Source organism: Pezoporus occidentalis, unplaced genomic scaffold (assembly GCF_034315485.1).
Source record: "Pezoporus occidentalis ecotype Australia unplaced genomic scaffold, CSIRO_AGI_Poc_V1 ctg916, whole genome shotgun sequence".
NCBI lineage: Eukaryota > Metazoa > Chordata > Aves > Psittaciformes > Psittacidae > Pezoporus > Pezoporus occidentalis.
In genome coordinates this window covers 2,909-20,995 of record NW_026916280.1, presented here as the reverse complement: position 1 = coordinate 20,995, position 18,087 = coordinate 2,909, and the positions used below count along the sequence as shown (strand labels likewise).

At 60.5% G+C, this 18,087-nt stretch overlaps 2 protein-coding genes across 2 annotated transcripts; one reads left to right on the top strand and one right to left on the bottom strand.

Annotated features, from left to right (window-relative positions):
- Positions 1-199: 199 nt before the first annotated feature.
- On the top strand, positions 200-10,237 carry CCDC61 (coiled-coil domain containing 61; the record flags this gene model as incomplete). The annotated part of the gene is made up of 10 exons (XM_062605361.1): positions 200-310; positions 1,137-1,219; positions 1,301-1,368; positions 3,222-3,294; positions 3,380-3,444; positions 6,328-6,400; positions 6,483-6,540; positions 7,481-7,532; positions 9,554-9,657; positions 9,746-10,237. Coding segments are annotated over 10 exons (702 nt in total), but the record flags the coding sequence as incomplete, so codon positions are not given.
- A 3,413-nt stretch (positions 10,238-13,650) lies between these two features.
- Positions 13,651-15,763, bottom strand: BLOC1S3 (biogenesis of lysosomal organelles complex 1 subunit 3). The gene is made up of 3 exons (XM_062605360.1): positions 15,350-15,763; positions 14,069-14,104; positions 13,651-13,773 (listed from the first exon to the last, which is right to left on the bottom strand). Exons 1-3 carry the CDS (start codon positions 15,761-15,763, stop codon positions 13,651-13,653), a joined length of 573 nt encoding a protein of 190 aa, XP_062461344.1.
- Between the last annotated feature and the right edge of the window lie 2,324 nt (positions 15,764-18,087).

Sequence of the window (18,087 nt, the reverse complement as noted above, 5' to 3'; positions counted from 1 at the left end):
GATGTGGGGTGTGGGGTGTGGGATGTGGGGTATGGGATGTGGGGTGTGGGATGCAGGATATGGGGTGTGGGGTGTGGGATGTGGGGTGTGGGGGATGTGGGATGTGGGGTGTGGGGTGTGGGATGTGGGGTGTGGGGGATGTGGGATGTGGGATGTGGGTCTGGGCTCTGGGCTCTGGGCTCTGGGCTCTGGGCCGCAGGCTCCAGCGCTGCCGTTGTCCCCGCGTCCCCGCAGGCTGCAGCGGGCGCTGGAGGAGAAGCGGCGCTGCCAGGACGAGCTCCGGCGCCGGCACCGGGAGCTCCAGGCCCAGGTTGGCTCCGGGGTCAGGGTCTGGGGGGGTCCTGGTGCCAGGGGTGGGGGATGGTGGGAAAGGGATCCTCATCCCATCCCCCCACATCCCCCTGCATCCCATCCCCCCATATCCCATCCCATCCATCCCATCCCATCCCATCCATCCCATCCCATCCCATCCATCCCATCCATCCCATCCCATCCATCCCATCCATCCCATCCCATCCATCCCATCCCAACCCATCCATCCCAGCCAACCCATCCATCCCATCCATCCCATCCCATCTATTCCATCCACCCCATCCATCCCATTCCATCCCATGCATCCATCCATCCATCCATCCATCCATCCATCCATCCATCCCATCCATCCATCCATCCATCCATCCATCCATCCATCCATCCATCCATCCATCCATCCATCCATCCATCCATCCATCCATCCATCCATCCATCCATCCCATCCATCCATCCATCCATCCCATCCCCATCCATCCATCCCATCCATCCATCCATCCATCCATCCATCCATCCCATCCATCCATCCCATCCATCCATCCATCCATCCATCCATCCATCCATCCATCCATCCATCCATCCCATCCCATCCATCCATCCATCCATCCATCCATCCCATCCATCCATCCATCCATCCCATCCATCCCATCCCATCCATCCATCCCATCCCATCCCATCCATCCCATCCCATCCATCCCATCCCATCCCCATCCCATCCATCCCATCCATCCATCCCATCCATCCATCCATCCATCCCCCATCCCATCCATCCCATCCCATCCCATCCCATCCCATCCATCCCATCCATCCCATCCCATCCATCCCAGCTGGACGCGCTGAAGGCATCGGAGCAGCGGCTCAAGCTTCGGGTCCAGACCCTCACAGCAGAGCTGGCGTCGAGCCGGAGGGGGTGAGATGGGGCTGGGGGGCGCTGTGGGGCACCCCATAAGTGTGGGGCAGGGGTCGCCTCATGCTCTGCTCCCATTGACAGCCACAGGGCGCCCGCAGCTCCGGGGTCCCGAGAGAGGCGCCCCACATCGCGGTCCCCATCCCCTGCAGGTGAATGGGGGCACCCCCGTGCCGTGGGGCTGGGACCCACACATGCAGTGGGGCTGGGACCCACACATGCTATGGGGCTGGGACCCACACATGCCATGGGGCTGGGACCCACACCTGCAATGGGGCTGGGACCCACACATTCCATGGGGCTGGGACCCACACATTCCATGGGGCTGGGACCCACACATGCCATGGGGCTGGGACCCACACATTCCATGGGGCTGGGACCCACACATGCCATGGGGCTGGGACCCACACATGCAATGGGGCTGGGACCCACACATGCCATGGGGCTGGGACCCGCACATGCAATGGGGCTGGGACCCACACATTCCATGGGGCTGGGACCCACACATGCTATGGGGCTGGGACCCACACATTCCATGGGGCTGAGACCCACGCATGCCATGGGGCTGGGACCCCCATGCAATGGGGCTGGGACCCACACATGAAATGGGGCTGGGACCCCCATGCAATGGGGCTGGGACCCACACATGCCATGGGGCTGGGACCCACACATGCAATGGGGCTGGGACCCACACATGCCGTGGGGCTGGGACCCACACATGCCATGGGGCTGGGACCCACACATGCAATGGGGCTGGGACCCACACATTCCATGGGGCTGAGACCCACACCTGCCGTGGGGCTGGGATTCACACATGCAATGGGGCTGGGACCCACACATGCAATGGGGCTGGGACCCACACATGCCATGGGGCTGGGACCCACACATTCCATGTGGCTGGGACCCACACATGCCATGGGGCTGGGACCCACACATTCCATGGGGCTGGGACCCACACATGCAATGGGGCTGGGACCCACACATTCCATGGGGCTGGGACCCACACATGCAATGGGGCTGGGACCCACACATGCAATGGGGCTGGGACCTACACATGCCGTGGGGCTGGGACCTACACATGCCATGGGGCTGGGACCCACACATGCCATGGGGCTGGGACCCACACATGCAATGGGGCTGGGACCCACACATGCCATGGGGCTGGGACCCACACATGCCATGGGGCTGGGACCCACACATTCCATGGGGCTGGGACCCACACATGCCATGGGGCTGGGACCCACACATGCAATGGGGCTGGGACCCACACATTCCATGGGGCTGGGACCCACACATGCCATGGGGCTGGGACCCACACATGCAATGGGGCTGGGACCCCCATGCAATGGGGCTGGGACCCACGCATGCCATGGGCCTGGGCCCCACACCTGCAATGGGGCTGGGACCCACACATGCCATGGGGCTGGAACCCACACATTCCATGGGGCTGGGACCCACACATGCCATGGGGCTGGGACCCACACATGCAATGGGGCTGAGACCCACACATGCTATGGGGCTGGGACCCACACATGCCATGGAACTGAGACCCACACATTCCATGGGGCTCGGACCCACATGCAATGGGGCTGGGACCCACACCTGCAATGGGGCTGGGACCCACACATGCCATGGGGCTGGGACCCACACATGCCATGGGGCTGGGACCCACACATGCCATGGGGCTGGGACCCACACATGCAATGGGGCTGGGACCCACACATGCCATGGGGCTGGGACCCACACATGCAATGGGGCTGGGACCCACACATTCCATGGGGCTGGGACCCACACATGCAATGGGGCTGGGACCCACACATGCCATGGGGCTGGGACCCACACATTCCATGGGGCTGGGACCCACACATTCCATGGGGCTGGGACCCACACATGCAATGGGGCTGGGACCCACACATGCAATGGGGCTGGGACCCACACATGCCATGGGGCTGGGACCCACACATTCCATGGGGCTGGGACCCCCATGATCCCCTCTTCCCATCAGCCCCACCCCGCTTTGACCCCACTGCCTTTGTCCGGGCCCGGCAGCGGCGGCAGCAGCAGCTCCAGCCCCACAAGTAGGTGGTGACTTGGGGGGGGGGGGGGGGGGGGTCCCAGCCTTAGCCCCACCCCCCCGTGACCCATTGATTCCTATGGGGGCAGCCAGCGCCGTGGGGCAGGGGGCGGCAGCAGCAGCCCCGCCAGGAGCCGGGGACGCAGCTCCTCGGGTGAGTGGGGTGCTATGGGGGGTTATGGGGTGGTTATGGGGTGCAATGGGGTGCAATGGGGTGGTTGTGGGGTACAATGGGGTGGTTATGGGGCACTATGGGGTGCAATGGGGTGGTTATGGGGTGCTATGGGGTGATATGGGGGGGTTGTGGGGTGCTATGGGGTGGTTATGGGGCACTATGGGGTGGTTATGGGGTGCTATGGGGTGATATGGGGGGGTTGTGGGGTGCTATGGGGTGGTTATGGGGCACTATGGGGTGGTTATGGGGTGCTATGGGGTGGTTGTGGGGTGCTATGGGGTGGTTATGGGGCACTATGGGGTGCAATGGGGTGGTTATGGGGCACTATGGGGTGGTTATGGGGTGCTATGGGGTGCTATGGGGTTGTGGGGTGCTATGGGGTGGTTGTGGGGTGCTATGGGGTGGTTGTGGGGTGCTATGGGGTGGTTATGGGGCATGGGGTGGTTATGGGGCAGCCCCATTGATTGCAATGGGGTGGTTTGTAAGGGGGTGGGGTTATGGGGCAGCCCCATTGATTGCAATGGGGTGGTTATGGGGTGTGGTGGGGGGGTTATAGGGCACAATGGGGTGCAATGGGGTGGTTGTGGGGTGCAATGGGGTGGTTGTGGGGTGCAATGGGGTGGTGGTTGTGGGGTGGTTATGGGGTGCTATGGGGTGGTTATGGGGTGCTATGGGGGGGTTATGGGGATGGGGTTATGGGGGTTATGGATTGCAATGGGGTGGTTATGGGGTGCAATGGGGTGGTTATGCAATGGGGTGGTTATGGGGTGGGTGGGGTTATGGGGCAGCACTTGGGGTGCAATGGGGTGGTTATAGGGCACAATGGGGTGCTATGGGGTGGTTGTGGGGTGGTTATGGGGTGCAATGGGGTGGTTATGGGGTGTGGTGGGGGGGTTATAGGGCACAATGGGGTGGTTATGGGGTGGTTGTGGGGTGGTTATGGGGGGGTTGTGGGGTGGTTATGGGGTGCTATGGGGTGGTTATGGGGTGTGGTGGGGGGGTTATAGGGCACTATGGGGTGGTTATGGGGCACAATGGGGTGCCATGGGGTGGTTATGGGGTGCAATGGGGTGGTTATGGGGTGTGGTGGGGTGGTTATGGGGCACAGTGGGGTGGTTATGGGGCGCAGTGGGGTGGTTATGGGGTGCAGTGGGGTGGTTATGGGGCGGTTATGGGGTGCAGTGGGGTGGTTATGGGGTGCACTGGGGGGGTTATGTGGTGCACTGGGGTGCAGTGGGGTGGTTATGGGGCACAGTGCGGTGGTTATGGGGCACAGTGGGGTGGTTATGGGGTGGTTATGGGGTGCAGTGGGGCGCAGTGGGGTGGTTATGGGGCACAGTGGGGTGGTTATGGGGCGCACTGGGGTGGTTATGGGGTGCACTGGGGTGGTTATGGGGCGCAGTGGGGCACAGTGGGGTGGTTATGGGGTGGTTATGGGTCACACTGGTGTGGTTATGGGGTGGTTATGGGGCGCACTGGGGTGGTTATGGGGCGCAGTGGGGCGCAGTGCGGTGGTTATGGGGTGGTTATGGGTCACACTGGGGTGGTTATGGGGTGGTTATGGGTCACACTGGGGTTGTTATGGGGTGGTTATGGGGCGCACTGGGGTTATGGGTGCACACTGGGGTGGTTATGGGGTGGGGTATGGGGCACACTGGGGTGGTTATGGGGTGGGGTTATGGGGCGCACTGGGGTGGTTATGGGGTGGTTATGGGTCACACTGGGGTGGTTATGGGGTGGTTATGGGTCACACTGGGGTGGTTATGGGGTGGTTATGGGGGGTCACACTGGGGTGGTTATGGGGTGGTTATGGGTCCCACTGGGGTGGTTATGGGGTGGTTATGGGTCACACTGGGGTGGTTATGGGGTGGTTATGGGTCACACTGGGGTGGTTATGGGGTGGTTATGGGTCACACTGGGGTGGTTATGGGGTGGTTATGGGTCACACTGGGGTGGTTATGGGGTGGTTATGGGTCACACTGGGGTGGTTATGGGGTGGTTATGGGTCACACTGGGGTGGTTATGGGGTGGTTATGGGTCACACTGGTGTGGTTATGGGGTGCACTGGGGTGGTTATGGGGTGGTTATGGGTCACACTGGGGTGGTTATGGGGTGGTTATGGGTCACACTGGGGTTGTTATGGGGTGGTTATGGGGTGGTTATGGGTCACACTGGGGTGGTTATGGGGTGGTTATGGGTCACACTGGGGTGGTTATGGGGTGGTTATGGGTCACACTGGGGTGGTTATGGGGTGGTTATGGGTGTCTATGGGGTGGTTATGGGGTGGTTATGGGGTGATATGGGGTGGTTATGGGGTGATATGGGGTGGTTATGGGGTGGTTATGGGTGTCTATGGGGTGGTTATGGGGTGGTTATGGGTCACACTGGGGTGGTTATGGGGTGGTTATGGGTCACACTGGGGTGGTTATGGGGTGGTTATGGGTCACACTGGGGTGGTTATGGGGTGGTTATGGGTCACACTGGGGTTGTTATGGGGTGGTTATGGGTCACACTGGGGTGGTTATGGGGTGGTTATGGGTCACACTGGGGTGCAGTGCGGTGGTTATGGGGTGGTTATGGGTCACACTGGGGTGGTTATGGGGTGGTTATGGGGCGCACTGGGGTGGTTATGGGGTGCAGTGGGGTGGTTATGGGGCGCACTGGGGTGGTTATGGGGCACAGTGGGGCGCACTGGGGTTGTTATGGGGTGGTTATGGGTCACACTGGGGTGGTTATGGGGCGCAGTGGGGCGCAGTGGGGCACAGTGCGGTGGTTATGGGTCACACTGGGGTGGTTATGGGGCGCAGTGGGGCGCAGTGTGGTGGTTATGGGGTGGTTTACATCGCCCCCATCTCCCCATAGCCGAGAGCTGCCGGAGCCGCCGCTCGGGGCTGAGCTCAGGCAGTGGGGCTGAGGACCCCCCCCAGCGCCAGAGGTAACCCCGCTATGGGTCAGGGGGGGGGGAGGACACTGGGGCCCCCCCGAGCCCCCTTTAAATGGGGCCCCCCCATTGACAGGAGGACCCCCCATGGCCGGAGACCCCTCAGCACCTTGACCTGCAATGGGGCCAGGGCGGTGAGTGCTGCCCAGAGCGACCCCCACATCCATGGGGTGCCCCATAGAACCCCCCACATCCATGGGGTGCCCCATAACCCCCCCCCATCCATGGGGTGCCCCATAACCCCCCCCCATCCATGGGGTGCCCCATAGACCCCCATATCCATGGGGTGCCCCATAACCGCCCATCCATGGGGTGCCCCATAACCACCCATCCATGGGGTGCCCCATAACCGCCCATCCATGGGGTGCCCCATAGCCCGTCCCATCCATGGGGTGCCCCATAGGCCCCCACACATACATAGGGTGCCCCATAGACCCCCACATCCATGGGGTGCCCCATAACCCCTGCATCAATGGGGTGCCTCATAGACACCCCATCCATGGGGTGCCCCATAGCCCCCCCCATCCATGGGGTGCCCCATAACCACCCATCCATGGGGTGCCCCATAGCCCCCCCCATCCATGGGGTGCCCCATAACCCCCACATCCATGGGGTGCCCCATAGCCCGTCCATCTGTGGTGTGCCCCATAACCCCCACATCCATGGGGCACCCCATAGACCCCCCCACATCCATGGGGTGCCCCATAGCCCATCCCATCCATGGGGTGCCCCATAACCGCCCATCCATGGGGTGCCCCATAACCGCCCATCCATGGGGTGCCCCATAGCCCACCCCCATCCATGGGGTGCCCCTAACCCCCACATCCATGGGGTGCCTCATAGCCCCCCCCCATCCATGGGGTGCCCCATAACCCCCCCCATCCATGGGGTACCCCATAGCCCCCCCCATCTATGGGGTGCCCCATAACAACCCCTACCCATGGGGTGCCCCATAGCCCCCCCCCATCCATGGGGTGCCCCATAACCACCCATCCATGGGGTGCCCCATAGTCCCCCCCATCCATGGGGTGCCCCATAGCAGGCTATGGGCTGACAGCGGTGTTCCCCCCCCAGGGCCAGCGCGTGACCTCCTGCAAGCCCCCCACAACCAAGCGCCCCAGTAAAGGTGAGGCCCCCCCCCTTACCCCCCATGTGCACTGGGGGGGTCCGCCCCCCTTTTAGACCAATCGGAGCCCATTGGTGCCCATTGGCGCCCATTGGTGCCCATTGGCGCCCATTGGTGCTCATTCGATCCCATTGGAGCCCATTGGTGCCCATTGGAGCCCATTCGATCCCATTGGTGCCCATTGGATCCCATTGGAGCTCATTGGTGCCCATTGGAGCCCATTCGATCCCATTGGTGCCCATTGGATCCCATTGGATCCCATTGGTGCCCATTGGATCCCACTGGTGACCATTGGATCCCATTGGTGCCCACTGGATCCCATTGGAGCCCATTGGTGCCCATTGGATCCCATTGGAGCCCATTGGTGCCCATTGGATCCCATTGGATCCCATTCGTGCCCATTGGATCCCATTGGATCCCATTCGTGCCCATTGGATCCCATTGGTGCCCATTGATGACCATTGGTGCCCATTGGATCCCATTGGTGCCCATTGATGACCATTGGTGCCCATTGGATCCCATTGGTGCCCATTGGTGCCCATTGAATCCCATTGGATCCCATTCGTGCCCATTGGATCCCATTGGATCCCATTGGTGCCCATTGGATCCCATTGGTGCCCATTGATGACCATTGGATCCCATTGGATCCCATTGGTGCCCATTGATGACCATTGGTGCCCATTGGAGCCCATTGGTGACCATTGGTGCCCATTGGAGCTCATTGGTGACCATCGGATCCCATTGGTGCCCATTGGATCGCATTGGATCCCATTGGTGCCCATTGGATCCCATTGGTGCCCATTGGATCCCATTGGTGCCCATTGGAGCCCATTGGAGCCCATTGGAGCCCATTGGCGCCCATTGGATCCCATTGGATCCCATTGGTGCCCATTGGAGCCCATTGGTGCCCATTGGCGCCCATTGAATCCCATTGGAGCCCATTGGTGCCCATTGGATCCCATTGGAGCCCATTGGAGCCCATTGGAGCCCATTGGAGCCCATTGGATCCCATTGGGTCCCATGGGTGCCCATTGGAGCCGATTGGATCCCATTGGTGCCCATTGGAGCCCATTGGTGCCCATTGGATCCCATTGGAGCCCATTGGTGCCCATTGAATCCCATTGAATCCCATTGGTGCCCATTGGATCCCATTGGAGCCCATTGGATCCCATTGGTGCCCATTGGAGCCCATTGCATCCCATTGGAGCTCATTGGTGCCCATTGGTGCCCATTGGATCCCATTGGTGCCCATTGGTGCCCATTGGAGCCCATTGGTGCCCATTGGTGACCATTGGTGCCCATTGGTGCCCATTGGATCCCACTGGTGCCCATTGGTGCCCATTGGAGCTCATTGGTGCCCATTGGATCCCATTGGTGCCCATTGATGCCCACTGGCACCCATTGGTACCCATTGGTACCCATTGATGCCCACTAATGTCCATTGGTGCCCATTGGCACCCATTGATGGCCATTGGCACCCATCGGATCCCATTGGCACCCACTGATGCCCATTGGCACCCACTGATGCCCATTGATGCCCATTGATGCCCATTGATGCCCATTGGCACCCACTGATGCCCATTGGCACCCACTGATGCCCATTGGCACCCATTGATGCCTATTGGCACCCATTGATGTCCACTGGCACCCACTGATGTCCATTGGCACCCCTTGGTACCCATTGATGCCCATTGGCACCCATTGATGCTCATTGGCACCCATTGATGCTCATTGGCACCCACTGATGCCCATTGTTACCCATTGATGCCCATTGGCACCCATTGATGCTCATTGGCACCCATTGGCCCATTGGCACCCATTGGCACCCATTGATGCCCATTGGCACCCATTGATGCCCATTGGCACCCACTGATGCCCATTGGCACCCACTGGCACCCATTGATGCCCATTGGCACCCATTGATGCCCATTGGCACCCATTGGATCCCATTGGCACCCATTGGCACCCATTGGCACCCATTGATGCCCATTGGCACCCACTGGTGCCGTTGCCCCCCCCAGAGCCCCACCACGACTCTGAACTTGCTGAGGTCGACGCGCGGCTGCGGGCGCTGCAGGAGGTCATGGCCAGGATGTTACCCCCCAGCAGCCAATGGGAGCCCCCCAGACCCACATGTGACCAATGGGAGCCCCCGGGACCCACATGTGACCAATGGGAGCCCCCCAGGACCCACGTGACCAATGGGAGCCCCCGGGACCCACATGTGACCAATGGGAGCCCCCCAGGACCCACATGTGACCAATGGGACCCCCCCGGGACCCACATGTGACCAATGGGAGCCCCCCGGGACCCACATGTGACCAATGGGAGCCCCCCGGGACCCACATGTGACCAATGGGACCCCCCCCGGACCCACATGTGACCAATGGGAGCCCCCGGGACCCACGTGTGACCAATGGGAGCCCCCCAGGACCCACATGTGACCAATGGGATCCCCTCCAGGACCCACATGTGGCCAATGGGAGCCCCCCCCCAGGACCCACATGTGACCAATGGGAGCCCCCCAGGACCCACATGTGACCAATGGGAGCCCCCCGGGACCCACATGTGACCAATGGGAGCCCCCCCCCGGGACCCACATGTGACCAATGGGAGCCCCCCGGGACCCACATGTGACCAATGGGACCCCCCCAGGACCCACATGTGACCAATGGGAGCCCCCCGGGACCCACATGTGACCAATGAGACCCCTCCACAGCCAATGGGATCCCCCTGGGACCCACACGTGACACCCCCCCCGGACCAATGTAGACCCCATTGTGACCCCCCCCCCCAACCAATGGGAGCCTCTTGGGACCCACACGTGACACCCCAATGGCCCCCCCATAGTGAACCATGGCGCACGCGTCCCCACAATAAACCCTTGGTGGCCCCACACGTGTCCTGTTCCTTGGGGGGGGGTCCCTGGGTGTCCCCATGTCCATGTGGGGCAGGCGCTGGGGGGCTCCATTGTCCCCATAGCCTGGGTGACACCTGGACCCCCCCCCAAGAGCTTTATTGGGTCCCACAATGGGGACCAAGGGGATGGGGGTCCCATGGGGACAGCAGCGGCACCGCGGCGATGGGGAAGCCACAACGGTCCTGGGGGCACCATGGGGGGGACGGGGGCGGTGCCATGGGGACCCTGGGGCCTTGAGGATGCTGGGGCCACCGCGATGGTTCCGGTGTCACCATGGTAACGTGGGTACCATCATGAAGACGTTGGGGCCACCTCGATGGTTCTGGTGTCACCATGGTAACGTGGGTACCACCATGAGGACGTTGGGGCCACCACGATGGTTCCGGTGTCACCATGGTAACGTTGGTACCATCATGAAGACGTTGGTGCCACCACGATGGTTCCGGTGCCACCACGGTAACGTTGGTACCACCATGAAGACGTTGGTGCCGTGTGAAGTCACTGGTGCCACCACAAGAGTCCTGGTGCCATCACAGTGATGTTGGTGCCACCATGAAGACCCCGATGTGTTGAGGACGTTGGTACCACCACGATGGTTCCAGTGTCACCACGGTAACGTTGGTACCATCATGAAGACCTCGATGCGTTGAGGATGTTGGTACCACCATGATGGTTCCGGTGCCAGCACGGTAATGTTGGTACCACCATGAAGATGTTGGTGCCATCACAGTGATGTTGGTGCCACCATGAAGCCCCCGATGCCTTGAGGACGTTGGTACCACCACGATGGTTCCGGTGCCATCACAGTGATGTTGGTGCCACCGTGAAGACCCTGGTGCCATGACAGGGATGTTGGTGCCACGGTGAAGACCCCGATGCGTTGAGGACGTTGGTACCACCATGATGGTTCCGGTGCCATCACAGTGATGTTGGTACCACCATGAAGACGTTGGTGCCACCACGATGGCTCCAGTGCCATCACAGGGATGTTGGTATGACCATGAAGCCCCCGATGCCTTGAGGACGTTGGTACCACCACGATGGTTCCGGTGCCACCACGGTAACGTTGGTACCACCATGAAGACCCTGGTGCCTTGACAGTGATGTTGGTGCCACAGTGAAGACCCCAATGCGTTGAGGATGTTGGTACCACCACGATGGTTCCGGTGTCACCATGGTAACGTTGGTACCATCATGAAGACGTTGGTGCCACCACGATGGCTCCAGTGCCACCACAGTAACGTTGGTACCACCATGAAGACCCTGGTGCCATCACAGGGATGCTGGTACCACCATGATGGTTCTGGTGCCATGACAGTGATGTTGTTGCCACAGTGAAGACCCCGATGCGTTGAGGACGTTGGTACCACCACGATGGTTCCGGTGCCAGCACGGTAACGTTGGTACCCCCATGAAGACGTTGGTGCCACCACAAGAGTCCTGGTGCCATCACAGTGATGTTGGTATCACCATGAAGATGTTGGTACCACCACGGTGGTTCTGGTGCCACCACAGTAACATTGGTACCACCATGAAGACCCTGGTGCCATCACAGGGATGTTGGTGCCACCATGAAGACCCTGGTGCCTTGAGAACGTTGGTGCCACGTGAAGGCACTGGTGCCACCACAAGAGTCCTGGTGCCATTACAGTGATGTTGGTGCCACCATGAAGACCCTGGTGCCTTGAGGACATTGGTACCACCACGATAGTTCCAGTGCTGGCACGGTGACACTGGTACCACCATGAAGACCCTGGTGCCATCACAGGGATGCTGGTACCACCATGATGGTTCTGGTGCCATCACAGTGATGTTGGTGCCACCATGAAGACCCCGATGCGTTGAGGACGTTGGTACCACCACGATGGTTCCGGTGTCACCACGGTAACGTTGGTACCATCATGAAGACCCCGATGCGTTGAGGATGTTGGTACCACCATGATGGTTCCGGTGCCAGCACGGTAATGTTGGTACCACCATGAAGATGTTGGTGCCATCACAGTGATGTTGGTGCCACCATGAAGACCCCGATGCCTTGAGGACGTTGGTACTACCACGATGGTTCTGGTGCCACCATGGTAACGTTGGTACCACCATGAAGACCCTGGTGCCTTGACAGTGATGTTGGTGCCACCATGAAGACCCCGATGCCTTGAGGACGTTGGTACCACCACGATGGTTCCGGTGCCACCATGGTAACGTTGGTACCACCATGAAGACCCTGGTGCCTTGACAGTGATGGTGGTGCCACGGTGAAGACCCCGATGCGTTGAGGACGTTGGTAGCACCATGATGGTTCCAGTGCCATCACAGTGATGTTGGTACCACCATGAAGACGTTGGTGCCTTGAGGACCTTGGTGCCACGTGAAGTCACTGGTGCCACCACAAGAGTCCTGGTGCCATCACACTGATGTTGGTATCACCATGAAGATGTTGGTACCACCACGATGGTTCCGGTGCCACCACGGTAACGTTGGTACCACCATGAAGACATTGGTGCCTTGAGAACATTGGTACCACGTGAAGGCTCTGGTGCCACCACAAGAGTCCTGGTGCCATCACAGTGATATTGGTGCCACCATGAAGAACCTGGTGCCTTGAGGACACTGGTACCACCACGATGGTTCCGGTGCCATCACAGGGACGTTGGTACCACCACGATGGTTCCGGTGCCACCACGGTAACGTTGGTACCACCATGAAGACCCTGGTGCCTTGAGGACATTGGTACCACCATGATGGTTCCGGTGCCATCACAGGGATGCTGGTACCACCATGAAGACGTTGGTACCACCACGATGGTTCCGGTGTCACCACGGTAACGTTGGTACCATCACGAAGACCCCGATGCCTTGAGGACGTTGGTGCCACCACGATGGTTCCAGTGCCATCACAGTGATGTTGGTACCACCATGAAGACCCTGGTACCACCACGATGGCTCCGGTGCCACCGCAGTGACTCTGGTGCCCCCTGCACACAGCGCCGCTCACTGCAGCTCCCCCTGCCGGCAGCCCCGGGTATCGCAGCTAAATTAACCACAGCTCCCCCTGCCGGCAGCCCAAGGTATTGCCGCTTTAACCACAGCTCCCCCTGCCGGCAGCCCCGGGTATCGCAGCTCCCCCAGCGGCCACCTCCGTTCACTGCAGCTCGCCCTGCCGGCAGCCCGGGGTATTGCAGCTCCATTAACCACAGCTCCATTAACCACAGCTCCCCCTGCCGGCAGCGATGGGCACTGCAGCCCCGCTCACTGCAGCTCCCCCTGCCGGCAGCACGGGGTACTGCAGCTCCCCAGCGGCCACCTCCGTTAACCGCAGCTCCCCCTGCCGGCAGCCCAAGGTATTGCAGCTCCATTAACAGCAGCTCCATTAACCACCGCTCCCCCTGCCGGCAGCACTGGGTATCGCAGTTAAATTAACCACAGCTCCCCCTGCCGGCAGGACACGGTATTGCAGCCCCATTAACCACAGCACCCCCTGCCGGCAGCACCGGGTATTGCAGCCCCTCCAACCACAGCTCCCCCCGCCGGCAGCACGGGGTACTGCAGCTTTATTGACCACAGCTCCCCCTGCCGGCAGCCCCGGGTACTGCAGCTCCATTAACAGCAGCGCCTCTCACCGCAGCACCCCCCGCCGGCAGCCCCAGGTATCGCAGCTAAATTAACCACAGCTCCCCCTGCCGGCAGCACGGGGTATTGCAGCTTTAACTACAGCTCCCCTTGCCGGCAGCACGGGGTATTGCAGCTTTAACTAGAGCTCCCCTTGCCGGCAGGACACGGAATTGCAGCTCCATTAACCACAGCACCCCCTGCCGGCAGCACAGGGTACTGCAGCTCCATTAACCACCGCTCCCCCTGCCGGCAGCACTGGGTATTGCAGCTTTATTAACCACAGCTCCCCCTGCAGGCAGCGATGGCCACTGCAGCCCCGCTCACTGCAGCTCCCCCTGCCGGCAGCCCAGGGTACCGCAGCTCCATTAACCACAGCTCCCCCTGCCGGCAGCAATGGGCACTGCAGCTCCATTAACAGCAGCTCCATTAACAGAGCTCCGTTAACCACAGCTCCCCCTGCCGGCAGCCCCAGGTATTGCAGCTCCATTACCCACAGCTCCCCCCGCCGGCAGCACGGGGTATTGCAGCTCCATTAACAGCAGCGCCTCTCACCGCAGCTCCCCCCGCCGGCAGCACCGGGTATTGCAGCTCCCCCTGCGGCCAGACCCCGCTCACTGCAGCTCCCCCTGCCGGCAGCCCAGGGTACTGCAGCCCCGCTCACTGCAGCTCCCCCTGCCAACAGCACTGGGTATTGCAGCTCATTTACCCACAGCTCCCCCTGCCGGCAGGACACGGTATTGCAGCTCCGTAAACCACAGCTCCCCCTGCCGGCAGCCCCGGGTACTGCAGCTCCATTAAGAGCAGCGCCTCTCACCGCAGCTCCCCCTGCCGGCAGCCCAAGGTATTGCAGCTCCATTCACTGCAGCTCCCCCTGCCGGCAGCGATGGGAACTGCAGCCCCGCTCACTGCAGCTCCCCCTGCCGGCAGCACGGGGTACTGCAGCTTTATTGACCACAGCACCCCCTGCCGGCAGCGATGGGCACTGCAGCCCCGCCAACCACAGCTCCCCCTGCCGGCAGCACCGGGTATCGCAGCTCCCCCAGCGGCCGCCTCCGTTAACCGCAGCTCCCCCTGCCGGCAGCCCAGGGTATTGCAGCTCCATTACCCACAGCTCCCCCTGCCGGCAGCACTGGGTACTGCAGCTCCATTAACAGCAGCTCCGTTCGCTGCAGCTCCCCCTGCCGGCAGCCCCGGGTACTGCAGCTCCATTAACAGCAGCGCCTCTCACCGCAGCTCCCCCCGCCGGCAGCCCCGGGTACCGCAGCCCCCCCGCCCCCGGGGTCGCGCACGTCGGGCAGCAGCGTGCACGCGCTCACGATGCCCAGAGCGGCCGCCAGGGCGCGCAGGTCCCCGCGGGCGGCGCGCAGGGAGTGGGCGGCGGCGGCCGCGCGCAACTGCGCCTGCGCCAGCCCCGCCCCCAGCGCTCCCGCGCCACGCCCCGCGCGCGCGAACCCGCCCCGCGCCGCCCGCGCCACCGCCCCCCCGAGGCGCCGAGCCCCAGCGCGCAGGCGCAGTTGAAGCAGCGAAGGGTCCGCCCCGCCGCCAGGGGGCGCAGTCGTCGTTCCCGCCGTCTCCTCCTCGTCGGACTCCGAGGCCTCGCCCGGGAGCTTGGAGCCGGCCCCGCCCCCCACCGCAGGCTCCGCCTCGGAGTCGCTCTCGGAGGCTTCGCCCGGGACCAGCCCCGGGGGGGGGCGCTGGGACATGGCCTGGGGGGAGGGGAGGGGGGAGAGAGAGTGACCATGGAGAGCAGGGAGAGAGAGGCCCATAGAGATCCATAGAGACCCATAGCGACCCATGGAGACTTCATAGAGACCCAGAGAGACCTCATAGAGACCTGAGAGACCCATAGAGACCCCATAGAGACCAGAGAGGGAGCAGAGAGACCCATACAGACCCCACAGAGACCCATAGAGACCCCATAGAGATCCCATAGAGACCTCATAGAGACCTCATAGAGATCCCATAGAGACCCACAGAGATCCATAGAGACCCCATAGAAATCCAGAGACCCCATAGAGACCCCATAGAGACCCATAGAGACCTCATAGACCCCATAGAGACCCATAGAGACCTCATAGACCCCACAGAGACCCATAGAGATCCATAGAGAGTAGAGAGATACAGAGAGACCCATAGAGAGCAGGGAGAGCAGAGAGACCACAGAGATGCATACAGAGACCCAGAGAGACCAGAGAGGGAGCAGAGAGATCCATAGAGACCCCATAGAGATCCATAGAGACCCCATAGAGATCCATAGAGACCCCATAGAGACCCCATAGAGATCCATAGAGACCCCATAGAGACCCCATAGAGATCCATAGAGACCTCATAGAGACCCAACAGAGACCAGAGAGGGAGCAGAGAGACCCACAGAGACCTCACAGAGACCCCCATAGAGATCCACAGAGACCCATAGAGACCCCATAGAGATCCATAGAGACCCCATAGAAATCCAGAGACCCCATAGAGACCCCACAGAGACCCATAGAGACCTCATAGACCCCACAGAGATCCATAGAGAGTAGAGAGATACAGAGAGACCCATAGAGAGCAGGGAGAGCAGAGACCACAGAGAGACCATAGAGATGCATACAGAGACCCAGAGAGACCAGAGAGGGAGCAGAGAGACCAGAGAGGGAGCAGAGAGATCCATAGAGACCCCATAGAGACCCATAGAGACCCCATAGAGACCCCATAGAGATCCATAGAGACCATAGAGACCCATAGAGACCCATAGCGACCCCATAGAGACCCCATAGAGACCCCATAGAGATCCATAGAGACCCCATAGAGACCCACAGAGACCTCACAGAGACCCCCATAGAGATCCACAGAGACCCATAGAGACCCCATAGAGATCCATAGGGACCCCATAGAAATCCAGAGACCCCATAGAGACCCCACAGAGACCCATAGAGACCTCATAGACCCCACAGAGATCCATAGAGAGTAGAGAGATACAGAGAGACCCATAGAGAGCAGGGAGAGCAGAGACCACAGAGAGACCATAGAGATGCATACAGAGACCCAGAGAGACCAGAGAGGGAGCAGAGAGACCAGAGAGGGAGCAGAGAGATCCATAGAGACCCCATAGAGACCCATAGAGACCCCATAGAGACCCCATAGAGATCCATAGAGACCCCATAGAGACCCCATAGAGATCCATAGAGACCCCATAGAGACCCCATAGAGACCCCATAGAGATCCATAGAGACCCCATAGAGACCCACAGAGACCTCACAGAGACCCCCATAGAGATCCACAGAGACCCATAGAGACCCCATAGAGATCCATAGGGACCCCATAGAAATCCAGAGACCCCATAGAGACCCCACAGAGACCCATAGAGACCTCATAGACCCCACAGAGATCCATAGAGAGTAGAGAGATACAGAGAGACCCATAGAGAGCAGGGAGAGCAGAGACCACAGAGAGACCATAGAGATGCATACAGAGACCCAGAGAGACCAGAGAGGGAGCAGAGAGACCAGAGAGGGAGCAGAGAGATCCATAGAGACCCCATAGAGATCCATAGAGACCTCATAGAGACCCATAGAGACCCCATAGAGATCTATAGAGAGACCCATAGAGACCCACAGAGACCCCATAGAGATCCATAGAGACCTCATAGAGATCCATAGAGACCTCATAGAGATCCAGAGAGACCCCATAGAGATCTATAGAGAGACCCATAGAGACCCACAGAGACCCCATAGAGATCCATAGAGACCTCATAGAGATCCATAGAGACCTCATAGAGATCCAGAGAGACCCCATAGAGATCTATAGAGAGACCCATAGAGACCCCCAGAGACCCCACAGAGATCCATAGAGGCCTCATAGAGACCCCACAGAGATCCATAGAGACCTCATAGAGACCCATAGACATCCACAGACACATAGAGACCATAGAGATACATATAGACCGTAGAGACCCCCTAGTGACCCATAGACTGACCCACAGTGACCCATAACGAGACAGAGCCCATGGAGACTCATAGAGACCCTAGAGCTCCATACACACATA

Excerpts from the sequence above, each read along its gene's own strand:
- BLOC1S3 (XM_062605360.1), bottom strand. The coding sequence starts at position 15,763 with ATGTCCCAGCGCCCCCCCCCGGGGCTGGTCCCGGGCGAAGCCTCCGAG. Across the intron at positions 14,105-15,349 it reads CGTGCACGCTGCTGCCCGAC|CTGCGATACCTGGGGCTGCC; the intron begins GTGCGCGACCCC and ends TGGTTAATTTAG. Across the intron at positions 13,774-14,068 it reads TGCCGGCGGGGGGTGCTGCG|GGGGAGCTGCGGTTAACGGA; the intron begins GTGAGAGGCGCT and ends GGCTGCCGGCAG.